Below are 24,312 nucleotides of genomic sequence, written 5' to 3'. Positions count from 1 at the left end.
TAGCCAGCAATCTCTCCATCAATGCTGAGATGAACAAGTGTATTTGCAAGGCAGCTACAGCAATGGCTTGCTTTTCCAAAAGGGTGTGGGAGAATATGGTGCGAATGTCCAACACCAAGATGGAGGTCTGCCAGGCTTGTGTATCGAGCATGCTGCTTTATGGAAGTGTGTCAGGGGCAACTTACAATGACCAGAAGCGATGTCTCGAGAATTTGGGCATCACATGGCAGGAGAGAATCTCAAAGAGGTGCTCTCCCAAGCCCATATTCCCAGCATGTGCACACTCCTGTCTCAATGGCGTCTCCACTGGCTTGGTCATGTCCACCAACTGGAAAATGGCAGTATCCCCAAGGACGTGTTCTACAGGGAGCTGGCTTCAGGCCCCAAGACTGATGGCAGACAAAGGTGTCTGCAAACATGGCATGTGCCTGAATCACATATACATCAGAAACAACCTGCTGCATATACTGCCTTCTTTTAATTTTCAGCAGGCAATTCCATAACTATGCTCCTTTTACTATGTATTGTGCTCATTACACAAAGAGACAGAAACACACACACACAAACATCCAACCTAACTTGTCCCAAATTGTGCATCTATATAAATTACATCAACCCAATACATTTGTGTAATCCATGCAATTTATTTTCATAAGAGAATATATGTATTGCAGAACCACAGATATGCCTAGACTTGTAGGACTTTCACACACAACAAATAAAAGTGAGTTGTTGGTTGTTGTTGTTGTTTTTTTAAAAAAGCAAAACAGCACAGCAACATTCAAATAACTCATGCTGAACCCTTGAGGGCTTGTAATTTAATGGCAAACACACACTAGTTAACAAGCTGTAGGTCAAGTCAAAACACGTTGGAAGAGGCAGCCCACTATACTTTAGTGCCTGAGGGAGATAATCCAAACAGTAAAAATATGGAAAAACAATTGACAATTTGCTGCCTTTTAATATTTCAAAATCTGCTACCTGCAGCCAAGAATGTACATTTCTTTCTTTCTTTCTTTTTTGGTCACAAGTAGCGGCCAATGGGAATATGCAACACCCAACAAGCTCCATCCATTTGCCATAGCTGCAGCATCCAACTCCAGGGATTAATGCAATATTTTCCACCGCACATATTCCAAAGCAGTGCAGTTCCACACTCTGCTGCCTGGGATATTTTTAGAATTGCAAGTGCCTTCACTGATTCCCAGCTGTGTGTGGTGCTGATGTCACAGGTGAGACAAGAATTAAACAGATATTTAGTACGTGGAAAGGCTATGAGATATGCTTCTGTGATAAAGCCTGCTGGTGCCTATGGGGAATTCAGGCTTTATTTCATTTGGAAGTGAACTTGGATCTTCAATTAGGTTCCTCTGGAGCAAATGAGACAGCAAGCCCTCAAGGCACAAGCTGATTCTTCTTTCCATTCTGTATCTGTACAGCCTCTCCTGTGCAATTGACTCTAAAGCAATGTTACGAATCATCATCATTATCACCACCATCTCCTCTTACTCTCTATATCACCTTTGCTGGACAAACCCCTCTCTACAGCATCAGTGTGTTTATGTGGCAGAAGACTGTAACCACACAGTAAAAAGATACCTAGAAAATTTCTGATTTAATTATTTGTACAAAATAAATAAATAAAATACCATATTACGGAATGAATTTAGAGCAATGCTAATTTACTGCTTCACCTAACACAGCCAAATGAATTTACCAGGCTTATTTATAGGTGGCCCCACAAATTCAGGCTTATGGATGTATCCAGGGCATGGCAAACACTTTGTTGCATGATGTGATGGTCCCTGCTAGCCCAAGGAGGTAGTGGTGTGGGTATACCTGAAGAAAACTCACCTGGAACCACACATTTATGCCAATTACTGCCTGGTCACCAATGCACATTTTCTGGGCAAAGTGACTGAGAGGGTGTTGGTGGTTCTACTGCAGATGGTCTACTCTTGGATGAAGCTAATTATCTTGACCCAGTACAGTCAGGGTTCAGACCCATTTGGAGGACAGAATTGGCCTCGGTCACCCTGATCACCTTCTTAGAGGGAGGGAGAATGACAGGGGGGATGGGACCTTATTGATTCTCCTAGAGCTCTCAGTGGCTCTGGATATCATTACCCACAATAACCTTCTGATTAAACCAGTAGGTTAGGGCACTATGTTACAGTAGTTTTAGTCAATTACAGAGAATCTGATGGGTGACTGTGCCTTAGCTTCCTTGCAGTTGATCTATGGGGTGCCACGGAGCCTGATTTTGTCCCCAATGCCATTTATATCTCTATGAAGACGTCAATAGAAGATCTGGGGAACGGTTATCACCTGGATGCTGAGCATACCAGCTCTTATCATGGGCCCTTCAGCTCCATCAGGATCTGGCATGCTTTGGCAGCCCCAGACTGCCAAGAAGAGGAAGGAGAAGAGGAGGAAGAAGCAGATGGGATGCAAGGTGGGCACCTAGGGATGGAGGACAAAGTTCTTCCTCTTGAGACTCTCAATGTCAGAGCAGAAGCAGATCTGCTGGCTCTCTCTCCTGCAGAACAGAGAGCCTCCTCAGGGTGAGGGGTTTTGACAAGTGAGGGGTGGGATGAACTAGAGGAGGTGGCAGCAGAGTTGGAGGCTAAGGTGCAGGGCACAGTCTTGTCACCAAGAACCAAGTGCTACCTTCATACGTGGTATCAGTTGCACCTGCCCAGAAGGCATGCACATCTGCAGCAGAACCATAGTGGGATTACTAAGAGCAACCCCAAATGTTTAATAGTACCATTTGGGACCTGCTGCTGCTACTGCAGCTGCCCTGGACTGGCCTGTTAGGACCCTGAAGGGCCTTGCCCTGCTTCTCTCCACCTGGCTGGGGCGGGGCCTGACAGGCTCCATAAAGGACTGCTGCTGCTGCTGCTGCTGCTGCTGGGCAGAGAGGGCTACGTTTTTGTTTTGTGATTGATATTAATGCTGTATTCTTAGTTTTCGATTTTATGATTTATGTGGAAATTGTTTTCCATTTGGTTGTGTACTTTTTGATGTGTTTTACTTACTGCTTTTGTTATGTTGGTAATTATGTAAATCTTGTCATGTTGTAAGCCACTTTGAGCATTGTTTTAACTATGGAAAGGCGGCATACAAATAAAATGATGGTGATGATGATGATAACCATCCTAGGCTGCCTGCTTCAGTCACAACTGGACCTGCAATCTGCAAACAATAAATTTGATGTTCAAATCAGTGAGTTTTATGAGCTACCTAAGCACTTTCATAGGATAGTGTCAGCCCTTCTTAAGTTAAAGAACACTTGAAATCTTCTTTGGCAATCCTTTTCGATGCTTTAGTCCTGCTTCCAGTGTGGCCAGATCAGGGAAGAACATCTTCCTTTTATTAGAAGAGTGTAAAAGGATGGGATAATTAGCAAAATGGGAGCAGAAAGATTTCAATCATTCCTGCTGGAGGCAGACCTGGGAAGCTAATTGCTTGAAGGATGTTAAGGACTGGTTTAAAGGCACGGCCTGTGAATAGAGAAGGCCTTGCCAAACTTCCCAAATGCAAACAGAGAATGGCTGAGGACTAGACTATGCTGCCCCAGAGCTGTGAACTGACAGCTATCTGCAGACAAGGAAATCACATGAAATATGAGACAAATGAGCTTGTAACCTGCTGGAGAACCAAAGCTGCTATAAGCACTCCTTGGAGACTAGGGCATCCAAACAACAAACCCAACATTTTCATCAACTTTTTATGACAGCAGCCCAATTAAAGGAGAGCTGGATGACAGGATTCACACCAAACATGGCTTGGCGAAGGCGTTCAGCACCTCTCATCTCCCTGTTTTATCAAAGCCATCACTCCCTGCTCTCCCCACTGCCACCGCCCCCCGCACATCCCAATCTTCAAGATTGATAATAAAAGAGAAATCTGATTCCCCTCTAATAGGTGTCAAGATAAAATCAATGGTCTGGTCTGCCTGAAATCTGAGTAATAGAATATGTGTGTGTGTGTGTGTGTGTGTGTGTGTGTGTGTGTGGTTGTTTAAGAGAAGAAAAACAAAAACATCACCACCACAAAACAATGTACACAGCAATGGGGGGTAGTGGAAGGGATGGAAATTAAATTGAACAGAACACCACAACAATTTTGTGGTTGCTGCACCTAAGAGAAGTAAGAAAGGCAGAGACAACAGCACCACCTTCACTTTGAGAAGAACAAACCTCAGTCTCATGAGTTGGCCTCAAACAATAAACACCTTAAAAGTTGCTATTAACAGGAAAGATGGGCAGTAAGGAAGCAAAACACACAATATCATTTACTTCTACAACAATTTCTGCTTTCTCTTCTTCACAAACAGCAAGTATTTTAAAAAACCAAATTTCAAAATGAACTGCTGGTTATTGTTTATCTATGTTCTGAGAAGAATTATTCCATCACCACCACCACCACACAGGTCACTGTTTCAGAAGGGAGAAAGTAAGTGGTGCCTTCATAAAATGAGATTAGTTGGGGTGGATGTAAGGATTCCAAAGGAAGAGTGTGCAAAAAGGCTCCCCCACCCCACCGCTTGCAAAGTATTTGTGTCACAATACTACAAGGTCCTCTGCATCAAATTTGTGTCTACTTCTCTGCTAACTTTCAGTTAAGAATCCTTGTCAGTTTCAAGAAGGAAAGAAGAGACGAAAGATCAATGCATTTAGGATATGTGTTGGTGTCACTTCAAATACAAGCAAAACAATCATTTTTATTTTGCTACCAACTCACATGTGGCAGCATCTGAGTTCTTCCCAAATAAGCCTGGACAGTGAACAGAATATAGTTATAGTAGGAAATCTTGGAAGCTGTCCTCAGTGGTCTGATTTCAAGAACATAGAAGAAGCCAAGAGACGCATCAGGCTTGCACAAAACACAGGTTTGCAATTAGTAACGGGATCAATATCAGCAGTAGAAGTCCATTCGCTCCAGTGGACAGAGAGTTGCACTTGGACCTGAGAGACCAGGGTTCAAGCTCCAGCTCAGCCATGGACTCACTAGGTGGCCGTGGGCGAGTCACTTGTCTTCTTAGACTCAGTTCCCCACCTGCAAAATGGGAACAATAGTGACCTACCTCATGGGCCTACTGAGGACATGAACGAGTTGGGGGTGGGGAACCACTTTACACAACTGCTCCCTCCTCCTTCTCTGGGGTGACAGCCACAGAACCAGATGATGGACATAATCCTATGCAGTCTTAAATTACACCATAACACTTTCATGAATGGCATGGAAGGGACAATAACACATGGTCGAGTTTGTACCCGACAGTTACAGAAAGCAAATTTTGCTGCTCAAAATCCATTATCTCTATGAGTGGTTATAGCTGGGTATTTCCATCACTGATGGTGCATCCATATTTAAGACATTTGTTCAACTCTAATTGAGCCTCATAATAAACAAATTTATGTATGTACATTCGTAAGTGTGTATGTATGTATGTATGTATGTATGTAGTACAGGAAAGCACAAAGGGGATTATCAACAGCAGGACCTCACACCTTTTGAATAGATTTTTCCCCCAGCTGGAAAACAATGCAGGAACATGAAAGATATTTATAAAACCATAACTGAAATACTGTAGGGAGAGTATGAAGAAATGTAGTCAATCAGAGCAGAAAAAATTTGGAAATAGCCATGTAACTGCAGATCAGAGACAATGGAAAAAGTGGTACTTCTAAGAAACTATAGAACTCACTCCTCCAGGTGGCTACAATGGCCAACAATCCATGTCACTTTTTTTTTAAAAAAAAAAAAGACAGGATACATCCATGGAGGACAGATCTGTCAGTAGAGACAAGAAATAATAGCCAGAAGAGATGCTCCATATCTGAGGGCACCTTAGACTCTCAATGTGAAGCTGTGGATGTATGGAAAAATAGGACTTTGCTTATGCCTGCATTCAAGGAATTAATTGTAACATTAAACTCTACATCTGATTATTAGTCTGCACTCTGATTCTTATTTCTAAGCATTCCAGGCCTCTGAACAAAACATTATCCAGTTATCCAATAACAGAAAATACTCCAGGGTCTTTATTGGAGTGTACTAAATATTATGAGGAATACCCTAGTATGACATCATTATGAAAAGATGAGAGTGCAGGATGGGTTCAGCATCTGAAACGTTGTTCCTGGCTGAGGAAGGGCAGAAATACCAGATACCACCCCCAGTCATCAGTCCAAGGGCTGTAAGCCAGACCATGACAAGCTTCCTGATGCTATTACCTGAAGAGTAATCTGTTCCATCTTCATCTCCAGGTTTCTGTTCTCCTCTTTCAACTGGCTTCGTTCAGTCTCCAGTTCTTCAATCTTTAATCTAAGGGGGGAAAGAGACAAACTGGAACCTTTGCTTTTGATACCTGTGCCACAAATAAGTCTCATAATAACTGAGAGAAATGCTGAGCAGTGAACATCACATGTGGCCAAGGAAAAATTTCAGCCTCAGGCCAACCAAGGTCTTCTACTGCCTCTGTCTCATATTTATTGAACAGGCAAGAAGGAAGAATGGTGGTTCCCCTCCTGTAGAACTCCTACCCAAGAGGAAGCTCGTTTCTCATGTGCAGGAACTGGAAATCTGTGACCCTCCAGATTTTACTGGATTCCCAGCCCGCATCATTCCTGACCAATGGGCATGCTGGCTAGAGCAAATAAGAGTGAGTCCAACAGAATTTGGAGTCTCACATCTTCCCACTCCTGCTCAAGAGTTACAATGAATTGAGCAAGTCATTGGTTCCTTACCTAGGACAGTTAACAACAATTAAAATCTTTGGATTTTGATTTCTGTCAATAAATGCTTCTTATATGCTGGGAGATGGGCTGTTTCTCTGCAGGCCCACAGTCTAAGCAACCCTGTCAGTCCAGTGACCTCCAATACTGAGAGCCTCCATAATAAAGCTCTGCTGTTTTTATTGTAATTATTTGTATGTTTTGAACATATTTTATGTATGCAAATAGTTTAAGTCTATTAATGTTTAATTATTCTTTAATGATCGTTTTCCCTATGTTTTTAGCAATTTTTGTTTTCATCCATAAGCTGCTTTGAGTACCGTCAGGGGAAAAGGTAGGGTATAAATAAACAAATAATTGTGGTGATGGTGATGATTATAATAACCACCTTTATACAGGATAATGAAGAAATAACCAAAAGGCTTTCATTTTGTGATTTAAAGATTTTAAGAGTTTGTTTGATTGTTCTGTCTAGAAAAGTTTTTTTTTTTTAAAAAAAATGTCTTTGAAAATGGTATTCATAATGTTTATTTAAATCAGCAAAGCCTGTTTGTCAGCAAGTAGGATTAAGTAAGCTTCCTGAGAGACAAGTAAGATTTTCTTGCTGACACCTTATGAGAAGCCAGTCATCGGAATTGCTACACTGTAGATTATTTATATTTTCTGCACTTAACAGCAGGAAATAATGTGTTTCTTTCACCCCATTCACTACAAAATTGATCACAATCAGGAGTCAGTTTCTCTTTTTTTTTTTTATAAAAATTTTTATTAAGATTTTTTACAGATACATATTTAACAAACAAAATAGGTTTCATAACATCTTTTCATTCTATTGCGGACTCCCTCACGTCTCCCGCTTCCACTCTCATCATTAAAAACGAATTTTCCAAGCAAATTATCATCTTGTTTATACTCTTAAGTGCAATATTTAGGTTAAACTCAAATAAAAAATTATAATTTAATGGTAGACAGTTATTTCTGCTCTGGCTTCCTTGTTAGGATTCAACCAAATTACAGTACTTTTGTAAATAAATCTTAAATTTCTTCCAGTCTTCTTCAACCCTCTCCTCTCCCAGGTCGCGGATTCTGCCAGTCATCTCAGCCAGTTGCATATAGTCCATCAGCTGCATCTGCCATTCTTCCAGTGTTGGTAGATCTTGGGTTTTCCAGCTCTTAGCAATAAGTATCCTTGCCGCCGTTGTAGCGTACATAAAAAATGTTCTATCCTTCTTTAACACGTTCTGGCCGACCATGCCCAGAAGGAAGGCCTCTGGTTTCTTGGTGAAGGTATACTTAAATACCTTTTTTAACTCATTATATATCATTTCCCAAAAGGCCTTCACTTTAGGGCAGGTCCACCAGAGGTGAAAGAATGTTCCTTCATTTTCCTTACATTTCCAACATTTGTTATCAGACGAATGGTATATTTTAGCCAATTTCACTGGGGTCATGTACCATCTATATATCATTTTCATTACATTTTCCTTCAGAGCATTACATGCTGTGAAGTTCAGCCCGATAGTCCATAACCTTTCCCAGTCCTCAAACATAATGTTGTGCCCAATATCCTGGGCCCACTTTATCATAGCCGATTTAACCAATTCGTCTTGTGTGTTCCATTTCAGCAGCAAGTTATACATTTTTGAAAGTACCTTGGTCTTAGGTTCTAGCAGTTCTGTCTCCAGTTTCGATTTCTCCACCTGGAATCCTAACTTTTTATCAATCTTAAACACTTCCTTAATCTGAGCATAGTGTAACCAGTCTCGCACTTTATCTTTCATTTTCTCTAAACTCTGCAGTTTCCAATTGTCTCCATCCCTTTCTAGTATTTCCCAATATTTTGGCCAATTGGCCTCCATATTGGGTCTTTTTCGGGCCTTGGCCTCCAAAGGTGACAGCCACCTCGGTGTTTTGTTTTCTAATAAGTCTTTGTATCTTGTCCAGACATTAAATATTGCTTTTCTGACAATATGGTTCTTAAAGACCTTGTTGATCTTAACCTTGTCATACCATAAATATGCATGCCATCCAAATGCATTGTTAAAACCTTCCAAATCCAGCACATCCGTGTCCTCCAGAAGTAGCCAGTCTTTTAGCCAGCAGAAAGCTGCGGCTTCATAGTACAACTTTAAGTCTGGCAGGGCAAAGCCCCCTCTTTCTTTTGCGTCCGTTAATATCTTAAACTTAATTCTGGGCTTTTTGCCCTGCCAGACAAATTTGGAGATATCTTTCTGCCACTTCCGGAAGCACTCCGTTTTATCTACAATCTGCAATGTCTGAAACAAAAATAACATTTTTGGCAATACATTCATCTTAATAGCAGCTATTCGACCTAACAATGAAAGTTTCAATTTTGACCAGCTATCCAAGTCTCTCTTAATTTCAGACCAACATTTTTCATAATTATCTTTAAACAGACTCAAATTCTTTGCTGTTATGTTTACCCCTAGGTATTTAACTTTCTTAACCACAGTTAACTCTGTCTCTCTCTGAAACCGTTCCGACTCAATATCTGTCAAGTTTTTTCCCAACACCTTGGTTTTTTGCTTATTTAGTTTAAATCCCGCCACCCGACCAAAATCCTGGATTAGTTGTAGTACTCTTTTCGTACTAGATTCTGGCTCCTGTAATGTCAAAACTAAGTCATCTGCAAACGCTTTAAGTTTGTATTGTTTCGCTCCGACCTGTATCCCTTCCACCAACCTGTCCCCTCTAATCGTGTTCAAGAGCACCTCCAGGACCGAGATAAATAGTAACGGGGAAATCGGACAGCCTTGTCGTGTTCCTTTTTCAATTTTAAACTCTTCTGTAACCACATTGTTAACTATCAGTTTAGCCTTTTGTTCTGAATATATTGCATCAATCCCATTCTCAAACCCCCGGCCCACTCCCATTTCTTTTAGATTCCCTTTCATAAACTTCCAGGATATGTTATCAAAGGCCTTCTCCGCATCTATAAAAATTAAAACAGCTTTAGTATTTATGTCTGTTTGTAAAAGCTCCAATATATCTATAATGTTCCTTGTATTGGCAGACATATGTCTACCTGGGAGAAAGCCTGCCTGGTCTTTATGGATTACTTTGTTTAAAACCCTCTTGAATCTACTTGCCAAAACGTCTGCGAATATTTTGTAATCCACATTTAAAAGGGAGATGGGACGGTAGTTCTTAAGCTGTGTCTTTTCAGTTTCCGATTTTGGTATCAATGTGATGAAAGCTTCTTTCCACGATTCTGGCGCCTTCTTCCCTTCTAAAATTTCATTGCTGACCTCCATCAGTGGTTGTATCAAATAGTCTTTCAATGTCTTATAGTACTTGGAGGTCAGCCCATCTGGTCCTGGTGATTTGCCCTGTTTCATATTTTGGATGGCCTGCTCAATCTCTTGTCGTGTTATTTTGCCATTCAGAATTGATCTATTTTCTTCTGACAACTTTGCCAGTCCATTTGTCTTTAGAAATTGTTTAATCGCTGCTTCATCTTGTGGCCCTTGAGTGTATAATTTTTTAAAATATCTCTGGAAACACTTTCTAATCTCTCCGGGGTTCTGGATACATCTTCCTTCAATCTCTAAGTTTGTCACTGTGTTTAACTTTTGTCTCCTCTTCAACTGCCAAGCTAGCAGTTTTCCACATTTATTAGCCGACTCAAAAGTTTTTTGTTTCATTAATTTGATTTTCCATTCTATTTCCTGATTTATCAGTTTACAATATTGTGCTTGGTAAAGTTTGATTTCTCTCAGAATCGGCTGGGACTTCGGATTAAGTCTTAACTTCTTCTCCAACTCCTTGATTTTTTCCAAAATTTTATCTTTCCTTTCGTTTTGTTTCCTTTTCTTTACTGTGTTCTGTTGTATCAGGAACCCCCTCATCACGGCCTTACTTGCGTCCCAGATAGTTCTTTTTTCCACTGTGGTGTTCATATTGATCTCAAAATAATCCTTTAGGGCTTTTTGGGCCTTCTTAGTGATCTCCTGATCTCTAAACAGGCCATCATTCATCTTCCATCTGAAGGAACCGGTTGGAATCAATGTCATGTCCATTCTCAGTGCGTTATGGTCGGAGCATGTCTTTGGGCAGATTTCCACCTTTCTGATCTTAGGTGCCAGACCTCTAGTTATCCATATCTGGTCGATTCTTGTCCAAGTCAGTTGGGCTTCAGAGAAAAATGTTCCTTCCCTTCCCAAGGGGTTTCTCACTCTCCAAATGTCAATCCAGTCCATATTGTCTGTCATTTCAAAGAAGGTCTTTGGTAGTCTCCCATCTTTAGTAATTTTTTGGCTCTGTGACTTATCCATATTGGTTGATACAACTCCATTCATATCTCCCATCATAATGATGTTGTTGTAGTCCAGATAGTCCAGCATGGTCTCATGCAACTTCTTATAGAATTCCGATTTTCCTTCATTTGGAGCATAAATTCCTAATATTAGTATTTTTTCCCCTTGATGTTGTATTTCTATCGCCAAAATTCTTCCATGCTCATCTTTAAACAGAAATTTAGGTGAAAGGCTCTCTTTTGCATAAATTACCACACCTCTCTTTTTAACTGTATCCGAAGATATAAATTCCTGACCAAGTCTTTTATTTATTAACACTTTTCTGTGGAGCCTGGTCACATGTGTTTCCTGTAAGCAAATAATGTCCAAATGTTCCTTTTTTAAAATGTGAAAGATTTTTCTCCTTTTTCCTGGAATGTTACAGCCATTTATGTTCCAGCTCAACAGTTGCAGAGACATCCTGAATATATCTGGTTATTCTTGCTGTGGGGGTACCTTATTGTCAGATTTTTGGGGGTCCGAGGGTGCAGGAACCCCCGGAGGTTCAGGCCCTGGGGGTAATCCAAGTCCCTTGTGAAGATCTTCTCCGTGTGCCACCAAAAACTTGTCTCTATCCTCCGGCGTTCTAATTTTAATCTTCCTCCCTCTGAAAGTAAACGACAAACCTTGGGGAAACTCCCACCTGAAGATGATTGAGTTGCTCCTTAGCAGTTTTACTAATTCCGAGTAGTCTGCTCGAAGATCCAACAGCTGTTTGGGAATATCCTTATAAATTTCAATTCTTTTGTCCAAAATATCCAGTGACTTTCCGTAGTGCAGGCCTAGAATCTTGTCCCTTTCCTCCTTTGATCTCAATATTATCAAACAGTCTCTGGGCTTCTCCTTCTTTATAAGTCTTCCAAGCCTAAAAGCAGATAGTATTTTAAAGTCTTTTTCTTCTAAGTTCCAAAACTTGGAAAATTCCTTGGTAAGGAACTCAGTTAAGTTACCTTCTTCCACTTCTGGAATTGAGCGTATCCTTAAATTGGCCTCCCTGTTCCGAAGTTCTGTCATGGAAAAGTAGATCTGGTGTTCTCCTACTTGTTTGCTGAGTGGTCTTACTTCTTTTTCAAGCTGTCCCAATCTTTGGCTAGTGTCTTCCGCCAGTTTCCGATTTTCACCTACAGCCTCCTTCAATTCTCCAATAGATTGAACATTCTGTGCAACTTGTCCAGTTAGTCTATTTAAGCTTTCTGTGTTTAAGTCAATTTTAGCTGATTGCTGGTCAGCCTTTCTGTCCAGAGCCTCCAATTTTTCAAAAATTTTCTCCAAAATAGTGCCGCTTGCTCCTGAGGCCATATCTTCCAGTTGTAATTCCTCAGTTTCTCCCTCCCCTGATTGTAGCAGGGAGGCCGCTTCTGCCTCAGGAGGCAAAGTAGTAGGCAAAGCAGGCACAGATGATCTACGCTGTGAGACTGTCGGTAAAGTTAACGTTGTTTGTCTGGTTCTTCCCCTTTTTCTTGTTCCACTCATTCCAAAGTTATCTAAAAGCCAAGGTCAAACTGAATTGTTCCCATGAGAAAATAAGAGCCCAGATGGTAACGCTCAAACAGGAGGCCGGGAAAGAGAAAGTAAAACAAAGTCACTGCTGTAGATCCAAAAATCCTCTAGGTGGAGCTTAGAATGTCTTTGGGGAGGAAGTCCAATCCAATTAAAGTTAGTAAGTCTGAATTGATCTCCAAAGATCTTCACAAAGATAAGTTTTAGCAGAGTTAAAACTTAAAGCCAAACATTGTTTCCAAAAGTGCTTAGACCACAAGTGTTTCAAAGTAACAAATTCAAACTCAGTATGTTCCAAAGTTCAGATTCAAAGTATCCAAAGCTTGCAGGCTGACTGCTCAGTTACTCAGGCAGCTCCAGTACCTGGGTTTCTTACTTTTATTTGTAATCCAATAGATCAACAGAAGACAGGTACCCTTGTCTCAATGAAGGTCCAAAAAACAGCCACTTAAAGTCTTTAAATCAGCCAGAAACAACAGTTTAAATAGATGCCAGATCAGTCAATGCAAAAAATTACTCTTTGTCTCCACTCCTCCTGCTCTTTACTTTCAAGTTCAGTGTCAGCGGAAGACGGACTTCCTGTTTTTCGTCACTCCGCTTTCAGCCAAATTCACAATTTTTAGAGGCTTTAGAAGTATAGTGTCCAAATTACTCACGGGTTGTTGCTTTCCAAAGTTAGCAGTTTCAAGAAGAAAGGTCAGCGCTCACCGGCAACAGCGACGCGGCTTCGCTCCGTTGATCGCGCAACGACCCACAGCGCCGCTACCCCCTCCGCGGTCCGGAGCCCCTTACGGGGTCCCTTCGTCGTTTTAGGGGCTGCTTTTGGCGCCCGCCGGGTCTCAGGACCACAGGCTTCTGCTGCCTGTGGTTTTTCTGGATGGGTCCCCGCTTCGCCGTAGCGGGCGACCCGTTTCAGCGGAGCTACCCTCTCCCGTTCAGGAGCTGGCAGCCATTGCCGTTCGCGCCGCCTCCGGAAGCAGGAGTCAGTTTCTCAAGGACCTGCTTGCCTTATATCTGTATCTTGGAAGAAACACCCCCCCCCCCACACACACACACCACCATTCAGTGCTGGAGATTTTTGTGTTTTAGGGCTTCATTTCTAAACCTACGTAGAGCTCATAAGAACATAAAGAAAACCCAGTTGGATCAGGCCAAGGGCCCACATATCCCAGCATCCTTTTTATACAGTGGCCAACCAGATACCAATAAGCCAGCAAGCAGGGCATGAGGGCAAATGGTATTCAGGGTCACACGCCTCTGATCCTGGGGGTAGGTGCACACGGAGCCTTATCCTCTATGAATCTGCCTAATCCCCTTTTAAAGCCGTTCAAGTGGGTGGCCATCACTGCATCTTGTGGAATCAAACCCCATGGTTTGACTATGTGTTCTGTGAAGAAGCACTTCCTTTGGTCTTCCAACATTCAGCACCAGCAGATGCCCCTGTTTCTAGAATTACGAGGGAAGGCAAAAAAAAGGGGGGGGGACTTCCTATCATTCCACACACACACACACTATGCATAATTTCTCACTTTTATCAGCCCCGCCTCCCACCAACTCACTGTTTTTCTGAACAAAAAAAAAAAGCCTAAAATATTGTAACGTTTCTTCATAGGAAACTTATCCAACCTGCTGAACATTTTGCCCTTTTCTGATATCCTTCTAAAGATTAAGTGACCAGGACTGTGCACAGTATTCCAAGTGTCAAACCACATATTTGAATAAAGTTATTGTGGTATTGGCAGTTTTATTTTTGACTCTAAGCTTCAATGTCTTCTCTCCACTGGCTGGTAGTCATGCCCCAGTTGAAGATGTTCTCAGAGAGAACAGGCACTCTACACATGTTCAAGTGTGCTTTCTTCTTCACTAGTATTTCTGCTTCAGGGCTGAGCTGAAGGCGTATTGCTTGGCCAGTTACTGCAGATCTGTGGTTCAAATTGTGCCATGAATCAGACAACACCGTTAAAGAATACAAACCGCTTCCCCCACCCACCCCTTTCTAAGAAGAGACTGTGAAAAATAGGAAAAAAGAATTTCAGCTATGAATAGTGCTTCAAATCCCTTGAAGGGTTTTCCTGCAACAGATGTAATTGAAATTAAAATTATCCCAAAAAGCAGGCTCTGAAGGCATAAAAATGCAGCATTTGAAGGCACCTCCATGGCCCTCAGAGAGCATTTTAGCTCGAAGGCAAGAACTCAACCATACTGCCTCTGCTCTGAGCTGTGAATCTGTTTTTTCCAGGAGGTTGGCCTCCTGAGACACACACACACACTTGAAATGTTCAGAAGTTAAGATAAAAAGCATCTACTGTATCTAACAATTACAACAGTTTATTAAGAAGCAAGAAACCCACTCCCGACATTCATCTAATTTACCTGGTGCTCCTAAGCTAGTCTTAGTGCATGCCCCTTACAGAAAATCAAAACTCCCCTCAATGTCAATGATCATCCTCTATTTCAGACAGCAAAGTACTGAGTGCTTGTCTTTTTTGAAATATTAATCTAGCAAACATGGTCATAAACATGGGAGTGAACTATTTCTGGTGTGGAGCCATCTCCATCTCGGCAAGAGACAGAATCTGCTAGCTTTTCCATTCTCGTCCACTTCAATAATCTAAGTTAGGATCAAGTTCCTTCTCCAGTATCCTGGTTATACCCCAAATAAGGCAGCACCAATTGGCCATTGGCCTAAGTGCGGTGCTATTCTGGTGATATAAATAATTTTCCAGGGAAATTCCACGCAGTCTTTGCTTCAGTAGGTTGATTGCTGGTTGTAACGTGCCAAAGGATTTGGGAGGGAACCACAGGTTGATGGTACAGCACATGCTCAGTGTGGAGAAACTAAAGGGGTTGACTGTCAAAACTAGAGTGGCTCACACATTATGGTAAGCCAAACTATAGTTTACTCTGAAAGAACAAGCTTGTGCACCCCACTCCTTCCTTGCTCGAATCAGAAGGAAACAAACCAGAGCACTGGTTCAGTTTTATATATGAATCAGGATTTGTTTGGAGAGAGAGAAAAACACAAGTACAGTGGTGCCCCGCAAGACGAACGCCTCGCAAGACGGAAAACCCGCTAGACGAAAGGGTTTTCCGTTTTGGAGGCACTTCGCAAAACGAATTTCCCTATGGGGTTGCTTCGCAAGACGAAAAAATCTTGCGAGTTCCTGCGGGTTTTTCCCGCTTTTTCCCCCATTTTCCTAAGCCGCTAAGCCACTTAATAGCTGATCCGCTGATAAGACGCTTAACAGCTGATCGCTAAAAGCCGCTAGACTGCTGTAGTGCTAATCCGCTAAGCTGTCAATGGGCTTGCTTCGCAAGATGAAAAAAACGCTAGATGAAGAGAATCGCGGAACGGATTCTTTTCGTCTTGCGAGGCACCACTGTACTAGTTCATCTATATGCCCAGTCAAACTTAGCTTTTTGGGGATAGAGACCAGTTCACATACAACTGCTCTTAAGCCCTACGGGTCTTTGGTATAGGAAGACCTATAAATCTGAATAAATTATGTGCTGGACTGTGGCTAGTCAATGAGCTTGCTTTGTGTCCCTAGCACTTTAATGCACACACACACTCTCTCTCTCAAAACTCTCTTCAGAGAACCCAACCCAAATGAATTTGTCTTCCAAGGATCCCCAAGTCTATCTACTATGAAACCTACACCATTATAGATTATTCTAGAGCATGGATACTCTGTGAAAAGAGGGCACTGCCAAGGGCACCTCCATAATCCTGTATGAACTGAGAAGACATCCTGGCTTAGGGAGAGGAAACATGGTGTGCCCCCAGAAGTTGGACTACAACTCCTATCAGTGCTGGTCACTGGCTGCCCTGACTGGGGCCGGTGGAAATCAATGTTCAGCAATATCTGGAGGATATCACATGGGCTTCCCCTGCTCTAGAGCAAGGAGGAGACAGGATTGCAGCGATGGTGAGGCAGTCTCCTGGGAATGCTTTCTGTCTTAACTGATCTTGTTGGGAAATCCCCAGAAAGCTATATATACCTAGCCGGCTGAAAAAATCACTGTCTTCATTGTTGTATCACACAAACCTTTCAGTAGCCACAAAGGAAACATCAGCATTATGAGAAACACAGATGGGGGTAGAACACTCAAAAGACAACAGCACGTGCTGTGGCCAGGCATAAAACAGAGGGGAAATGAACCCTGTGGCTGCAACAACCCTTCAGACTAAGCGTTCCAAAGAGCAGCGACACGGGATGTTGGGAGCAGCACAACCTCCAGCAAGTGTGACTAATGGACACTGGCAAGAACACGACTTTCTTTAGAATTACTGAGGCTCTACCCAGTCACTAAATCCATAGACAACATTTAGGATTTACTGGAGTACTTGTTTGACAGCAGAAAGAAAACGTTAAGATTTGTTCCAGCTGAAGAGGTCTCTTCATCTGCTGCTACTTAAGTCTTCGGGGGTTTAAAAAACAAAGCCAACCTAATAGTCATGTTCCTCTTCTTCATCCTCCTCCTCCAGGTAAAACCTGTTACTCTGCAAACCTGTTCAGTATAGCATGGTCAACAGAATCAAATGCCAAAATTAGCCTTTAGTTACACAGCTAATGTGCTTTATGGGAGGCAGGGTGTAAGTGAGGGACTGACAGTGTTAATATTGCTTTTGTCATCTCCTCAGAAGTAATAATGTTGGAAAAGAATTTCACATTTAATGTTATAAAATGTTTGATAAAAAGAGTGCTTTGTTCTCATGAGTAGGAAGGGAGGAGGGGAAATAGATAAAGTCTTTCAAGCTTCCCAGGGAAAATTTACTTTCCATATTAAAGAAAAAGAAAACAAAGGGTTTCTATCTTTCTTTTTAGAGCCCTCACACATAGGCTATGAATACAGATTTGGGGGATTAACACAGGGTGTCTTTGTCCTCCCATTTCTGCATTTGTTTTTCAAAAGTGTGTGTTTAATCACAAGGTCTGTATGGAAGACACCTATAATAGTCTTCCTCAACCTGGTGACCTGATATTCAGATGTTTTAGACTGCAACTCCTGTAAGTCCCAGTCAGCATGACCATTTTGCTGGGATCCAAAACACATGCAGAGCACCAGATTGCTGAAGGCTGCTAAAAGCACAGAATCCTTCCTCCTCTTGAGCCTCCCTCAGATACAATAAAGGATTAAAAAAACCTAATTACTAGTCATGTGATATGGATGGGGTAGGATAGATTGATGAAAGGGAAAGTGGTTTACCTACTTATGGTAGATTTGAAGTCAGGACCACCTAGTTCATAGCTTCATCTCTCAACCATTATTCTACAGGTGTGGAACCAAGGAAGTCTCACATCCTTTGGCTCCAGCACTGTAGGTTGGTCACAAATTTTAACACTGGCATGGATAGGGTGAATACTGGCAGTATTATCATTGAATAATAATTCCCCCGCCCCTCTTTTCAAAGGCAGGGTGAAGTATTTGAATACTGAATTTCTAGAAGATCCTGGAGTTAAACAGCAAACAGCAGATGGTAGCTGAGGGGACAAATGTAAGATACAATAGAATACATTCCCTACCTGCTTAGGTTAGCCTGGAGGTAACATGGGACAGAAATAAGAACTTAAAGAACCCCAATGGATCAAATGAAATGTCTGTTTAGTCCAGCATCCTGTTCTCACAGGTGTCAGTACTTTTTTCCTCTGTCCTGACAAGGGCTTGTTGTAAGCTGCTTCAGGTAGCAGGCAAAAGAGGGAGGAGGAATGGACAGAGAGTGCAAATTATAAACTTGATACTTCCAAAGGCATCAGAGATGTCATCAAGCCTGGGAATACTTGAAAATCCAACTGTTTTCCTCTTCTGTCCTTGACATTGTTGGCAAATGGATGTGGCAAATGTTGATTTATGAAGATTAACACTCATTAATGGGCTTTGGAAGGGAAAATCAAAAGCCTATAGGTTGTCCTATTTGGGGAAGGTGCTGCAGTCCATGCCAGCAGATCTGGTTAGTCATTGATAAAATGTTTTGAAACCTTCCAGCTCCCAGAAGGCAAGGAACAGAAGCCTGGTTTTACCGATAGAGCTGCACCATATCAATCAGAAGAAGAGCATGCGTATTGTTTGCAGAATTTTTAAATTTCCCTGTAACATCATGCATACCATATTTCAGAAAAGGAGGAGAACTTTAGACTCGCTTTGCTTTATTCAGTTCTCCAAAACTATATTTACTACAACAGGTTTCCCCAGGTTTCTGCCCTTCACATGTTTTGGACTGAAAATCAGTATGCCCGGGCCTGGTGAAACATATACATTGCCACCAGCAGAGTCACAGAACTGGATCATCTGTTTCAAAAATCCGCATAATAAACCCATAAGAGGAGAGGCAGAAGCTGCAGGGTGAAATAAAGAATGGCCCCTAAACAGATGGACTCATTTAAAAAAACAACCCAATTGGTAGATCATTAGCTGTAAAGCAAAAAGGGGGACATTCCTGCGGCCAATTCTGAAGCTGTGTTCTACTGGGACAGTTGAGCAGAACACGGGACACTTTTTTGCTGCATTTTCCCTCTTTTATATCAAACTGATTGAAACCTTGCGTTACCAGCCTAGAGACCAAGCAAACTACACATTAAGAAGAACTTTTTAAAGCGCAGCTTTTGCACAGTCAGCTGCAAGGGAGAAATGCGTAGTTTAATCTTTCTTTTATACCACAGAGACATCCATACTTTAAAAATGACAACAGAGAAAGCACATTTGAATGTAAAGCAATGAAAATACAACTGCAAAGTCTCCCATCAGACCAGGACACTAATGCAAGTCATCACAGATCTAACAGGCTTTGTCTGAGCTTTTTATTTTAAATTAAAACAACCAAACTTTTGTTGTTGCTGCTGCTCCTCAGTTATTGGTACAACTGCCTTGGAAAGGGAGCTGTAAAAGCTTTAATAACAGAACGAGGAGTTATCTATTTCTACCACAGCTTTTATAAGGGCCTCCGAACCCTCTGCTGGAATGCTGTTTTATAACTTCTCTCTTATTCAATCACAACATGTACACCTCTGCCATCTGCAACAGCACACTAGGGGGACTATTTTTTTTCCTGCTGGAAGCACATCAGTGTTACAAAAAGGCAAGACTCTGAGTCTTTCTTACATGGATGCCGACAGATCCTCTGTTTAAAAGGCAGGCACCTAGTAAAAATCAAAAACAAACAGCAAGGCTGGTTCCATGGGGAGGAAAGCAAATGCAAGGGATAAGTGACGAGGGGGCCGCAGCAATGCCAACAAAGACAGTGCAGGAGATTTAAGAGGTCTCGCCCTCATAAAAAAGGGGTGAGGTAGATGGCAACCCAAATAACAAACACTAATAACATGCCAACACACAGGGAGATAGTGTCAGCAAATACAGTGGTACCCCGCAAGACAAACGCCTTGGAAGACGAAAAACTCGCTAGACGAAGGAGTTTTTCGTTTTCTTAGCCGCTTCGCAAGACGCAAAACGAAGCTTGCCCCACAAGCTCCGGGGATAGCGGGGAAGCGCAGCGCGTCTCCCCCACTGTCCCTGGACCTCTTTTGAAGCAAGGGGCGGTGGGGAGAAGATCGCTTCTCCCCGTTGCCAGCCCCGCAATCTCCGGACCCCTTTTGAACCAAGGGGCGGCAACAGGGAGAAGCGATCTTCTCCCCTCCTCCCCTTGCTTCAAAAGAGGTCCGGGGACAGAGGGGAAGGCGCGCGGCGCTTCTCCTCTGTCCCCGGACGGTCTCCATAGGAACGCATTGATTGATTTTCAATGCATTCCTATGGGAAACCGTGCTTCGCAAGACGAAAAACTCGCAAGACGAAAAGACTTGCGGGACGAATTAATTTCGTCTTGCGAGGCACCACTGTAAAATGGACATAGATTAGTTTATTATGAAATAAGTTTCAATAACAATATTTGTCTGTGGGAAGGGATGGTTATTGTTTAGCTGCTTTGTTTTTAATTATTTACTTGTTTTTATCTTGTATTTTATTCTGTAAACTGTCCTGAGATCTTATGATTAAGGGCGGTATATAAATCTAATAATAAATTATAAAATAATGACACCAATATTAGGGAGACTAGAGGTCAAGACAATTTGTTTGTTACTATAAACATTTCAATTTACACAGACACACACACCATCCCAAAGAACACAGTTTGGGTGTATTTCAAAACATTTTTGTTTACTGTATAGGGAGCTCACACCAGCAATTACTTATGTACTAGGGGCTTCCCTCCCTGCCTGTGTTGCTCCTACACACCACGCTGCCAACCTGCCTCCCTTTACACCTCACCCAACCTCCCCACCCCGCAGAGCTCCTTTGACCCCTCCATCCTCACCTGTTGATGCCCCATTGGCAATTCCCCCCCCAACTGGTCCAAAGCTTCCCACCCCACCTGTCACAGCTCACTCCAATCCCAAGATCCCTTGGTCAGGGAAGACAGTAATGGAGAGGATGAAGTCTTTCTCCCCTTTGCCCGTCCCTAGCTGCAGACAGTAACACTGTCACTGGCAACAGGGAGCAGAGTGAATAGGAAACAGCCTTCCACAGCAACCATCGCACCCACATTGACCTGCTGCCCACCTGCCTGCAGCTACCTCCTCCTCATCCCAGAAACCATTTCTCTCTTGTGGGCAGCTCCCCAGCAACTGCCCCACTTTACTGCCATCGTCTTCCTCCCTGCTAAGACCAAAGCAGTGGTATCAGTGCCTGATGTGAAGCCAGAGCAGAGGACGGTTGTGGGGAGCTGCCCCAGCCTGCTCCTCCTTGTGTGGTTCATCTTCAATGCCTGCTATCTGCACTGACAGCTCACTTGCCCACCTGCCTGCCATTCTGCCTTCACACCACAGTTGGCATGGCTGCCTTGTGGTGACAAGGCAAACTGCAGTGTGACAACATTTTTTCTTACAAAAATATGGCAAAGTAAGATTGAATAGTTTTATACTTATATCGGTGCAAAGTACAGCACGGTTTAATCATCAATGTGATTTGAATTAACTAAGATTCCTTTGAGCTCATCACGCATATCCAAGTTAGCTCGCATTTTTGCTCTCCACACTTGCAGTCCCAGAACTGATTTAACTGCAATCTTAAATTATCAGTTACCTATTTCACAATAAATACAATCCCTGAAAACCATGGGTGAAGATGCATGTACGAGGATTCTGAAGTGAGAGAACAGTTTCTATTAATTGTGGGATAATTTGCAGTTCAGGAAGCAAAAGCTACCACTCAGTGTTAGAATGACCGACTATCATCTGCTTTAGGAAAATGGAACCACACAACAGTCAAGGTATCTTTGGAGAGTGGAGGGAGGTTAATGAAGTACTATGGAAGTTAAGAGATTATAGGAAGCAGCAATGCGAATTTCAGCTCAGCACTTTCTAATATTGTTCTATCTTTGGGCTCCCCCTCTGCAAGATGTCCAGAGGTGGGGTGGTTACAAAAAAAGGGCCTTTTCTGAAGTGGCTCCCCGTTTATGGGATGCTCTCCCCAAGGAGGCTCACCTGGCACCATTTCATTTCATTTCATGTTTATACCACTTCATTTTTTTTGGGGGGGGGGGAATCTCAAAGCGGTTAACAACACATTAAAACATCAAAGTATACAATCAAGGCAACATAATTAAAAAGAAACTAAAATATTATCTGAAAGATTTCAAAATAAAACATTGCAAAGGATGTCAACTACAGAATGCACATTTAACACACCAAAAAGTTAACCCCCCAAAAAATCAGAAGAAAACATTACCAAAAGAAGTAAAGTATAAAATGCACATTTAAATTCATTATATATAGGCATCAGGCAAAAGCTTTCATCTATAACCAGGCCTTTGACCTTTAACAATCTGTGACTCTTTGGAAGTAGTTGGTATGTTTTTAATGTTATTTCTTCTTTTTTCCTTTTGGTTTTAATGCATCTATGTGGGGGTTTGGGTCTGTTTGTTTGGTCAGTTTGCTTGCCCTGGATAAAGCAGCCAACAAATTCTATAGAGGGGGGGGGTGCAGAGGAGCAAAGTTCAGTGATTTCATTTTGACAGACATCTCATCTCTTAGCTTTGGGTATTACAAACTAGAAAGAAAAGCCACCTTTAAATGCCTGCTTTTCCACACAGGTTGGCAAACTGTTCAAGAGTTCTGCCCTCTTGTTTTCAGCCTGCCAATTAGGCAGGAGAGAAATTTTAATCTGAGATTATAGTTTAGTTAATTAATCATACCAATTAAACTTCACAGCCCTATCACTAAGGAATTTGATTTCTTCTTCCTAATTAGAAGGTCTTGGTCTCTTCTCTTCTCCCTGGGTGCCCTGAAAGCAGGAGAGGAGGCTCACCTCAGCGCATTCATCTCCTCTCTAGTGATGAAGACACTCTGATGATGGGCGCCTGTCTGGCTCTTCAGCACCTGTAGCTCTGCCTCCAACTGCAAAGCAAGCAAAGGGATGCAAGTGAATCTCTCCCTCTTTGTTTCCCACTCCCCAAAGAAACATAGATTTACATAGGAACACCTAGATACAAAAAGCGATGGAGGAGACAAGTTGATGGGAAGAGTACAACAAAAAGGGAAATTGTGTCCATTCCTGAGTAAGCAGCAGGCCTGAAGGTTTGAGTAAGCACCTCCTCACCTGTCATGCCTCTCACCTTGGTAAATAGATGCCAAAACACTGCTTTATGGATCATACACTACTGGTTAACCAGAAGAGGGAGACTTATTCAGGGTATTCTGGCTTAATTTGTTTCCACTAGTGCCACTTCCAGGGAGAACAGGATCTCTGCAGTAATGACATTTTAGCGGCATCTGTACAGTAAGCCCATACATTACACAGGAGTTACGTTCTGGAGGTCATGCCTGATGCCAAAATCTTGTATAGTCAAAACACATTGGGGGAAATTGTAGGTGGGGTTGCCATCTATCTATCTATCTATCTATCTATCTATCTATCTATCATCTATCTATCATCTATCATCTATCTATCTATCTATCATCTATCTATCTTTGCTAAGTGTATAAAGCTGAATGCACACAAATGAAATGTGCATAGGTTCTGAGTGTATAGTAATCAAATAAATGCCTAGAGAAGGCTGAGGGTCCTCAAAACTGATCTTCCTCTAAAAGAAAATGGTCTGCCACCGAAGCAAATGCCAGACTACTCCATCCAGTTCCTCCCCTTGTGACTATAAAAGGGAGAGCCAAGCCAGAAGCTTCCTTGTTTCCTCAGTTCCTGGAGACAAATAGGAACAAGATAGTAGATGAGCTTCAAGGACTAACGCATGTTCTCTGGGCTCTCCAACATCTTGCACCACCAAAACAAACAGATAGACAGACAAATAAAGAACATATCCTCGTGATGCTGACACAAAACCCTGACACATACACTAAGCAAAGGAAGGGAAAATCATTACCCTTGCTTCCCCCCCCTGCCCCCAATGTCTATGACAGCAGTGTCTCACATCAAATGTAACTAACCCATAGAAAGGACTCTATGAACTGAGAACAGGGATGTTGTATGTACTCTTGCTGTCTATGAATATCCTGAAATAAAAATGTTTTTTTTAAAAAAAATGCACATACCCCCTCCTTTAAAATAAGGGCATGCTGAAACAGCATTTGCCTCCACATATCTGATTAAATTCTGACAAGAGAAAATGTTTTGGGTTGACTATAGATCACACTGGCTTGTAGGACATCTGTCTGGAAATGTTAGGACATCCTTCAATGCCACCCCACCCTCCCGGCCAGCCCTCCCATCCCATCCCACCCAAGCCAAAACAAAGACTGTTCTTT

The 24,312-nt window shown here is 42.2% G+C and overlaps 1 protein-coding gene across 1 annotated transcript in view; it reads right to left on the bottom strand.

The window, feature by feature from the left end:
• Positions 1–24,312, bottom strand: part of MAD1L1 (mitotic arrest deficient 1 like 1) — a 456,297-nt gene that overhangs the window by 215,108 nt on the left and 216,877 nt on the right. The window contains exons 14-15 of the mRNA XM_081889171.1: positions 22,862–22,950; positions 6,246–6,336 (exon numbers count right to left, since the gene is read on the bottom strand). Of these exons, the coding sequence (XP_081745297.1) occupies positions 6,246–6,336; positions 22,862–22,950 (180 nt within the window). The remainder of the gene's footprint in view (positions 1–6,245; positions 6,337–22,861; positions 22,951–24,312) is intronic.

This window comes from Podarcis melisellensis, assembly GCF_964234715.1.
Source record: "Podarcis melisellensis genome assembly, chromosome: 14".
NCBI classification, from domain to species: domain Eukaryota; kingdom Metazoa; phylum Chordata; class Lepidosauria; order Squamata; family Lacertidae; genus Podarcis; species Podarcis melisellensis.
Note: the sequence above shows the minus strand (reverse complement) of the source record. Positions and strands in the feature narration are given on the sequence as shown.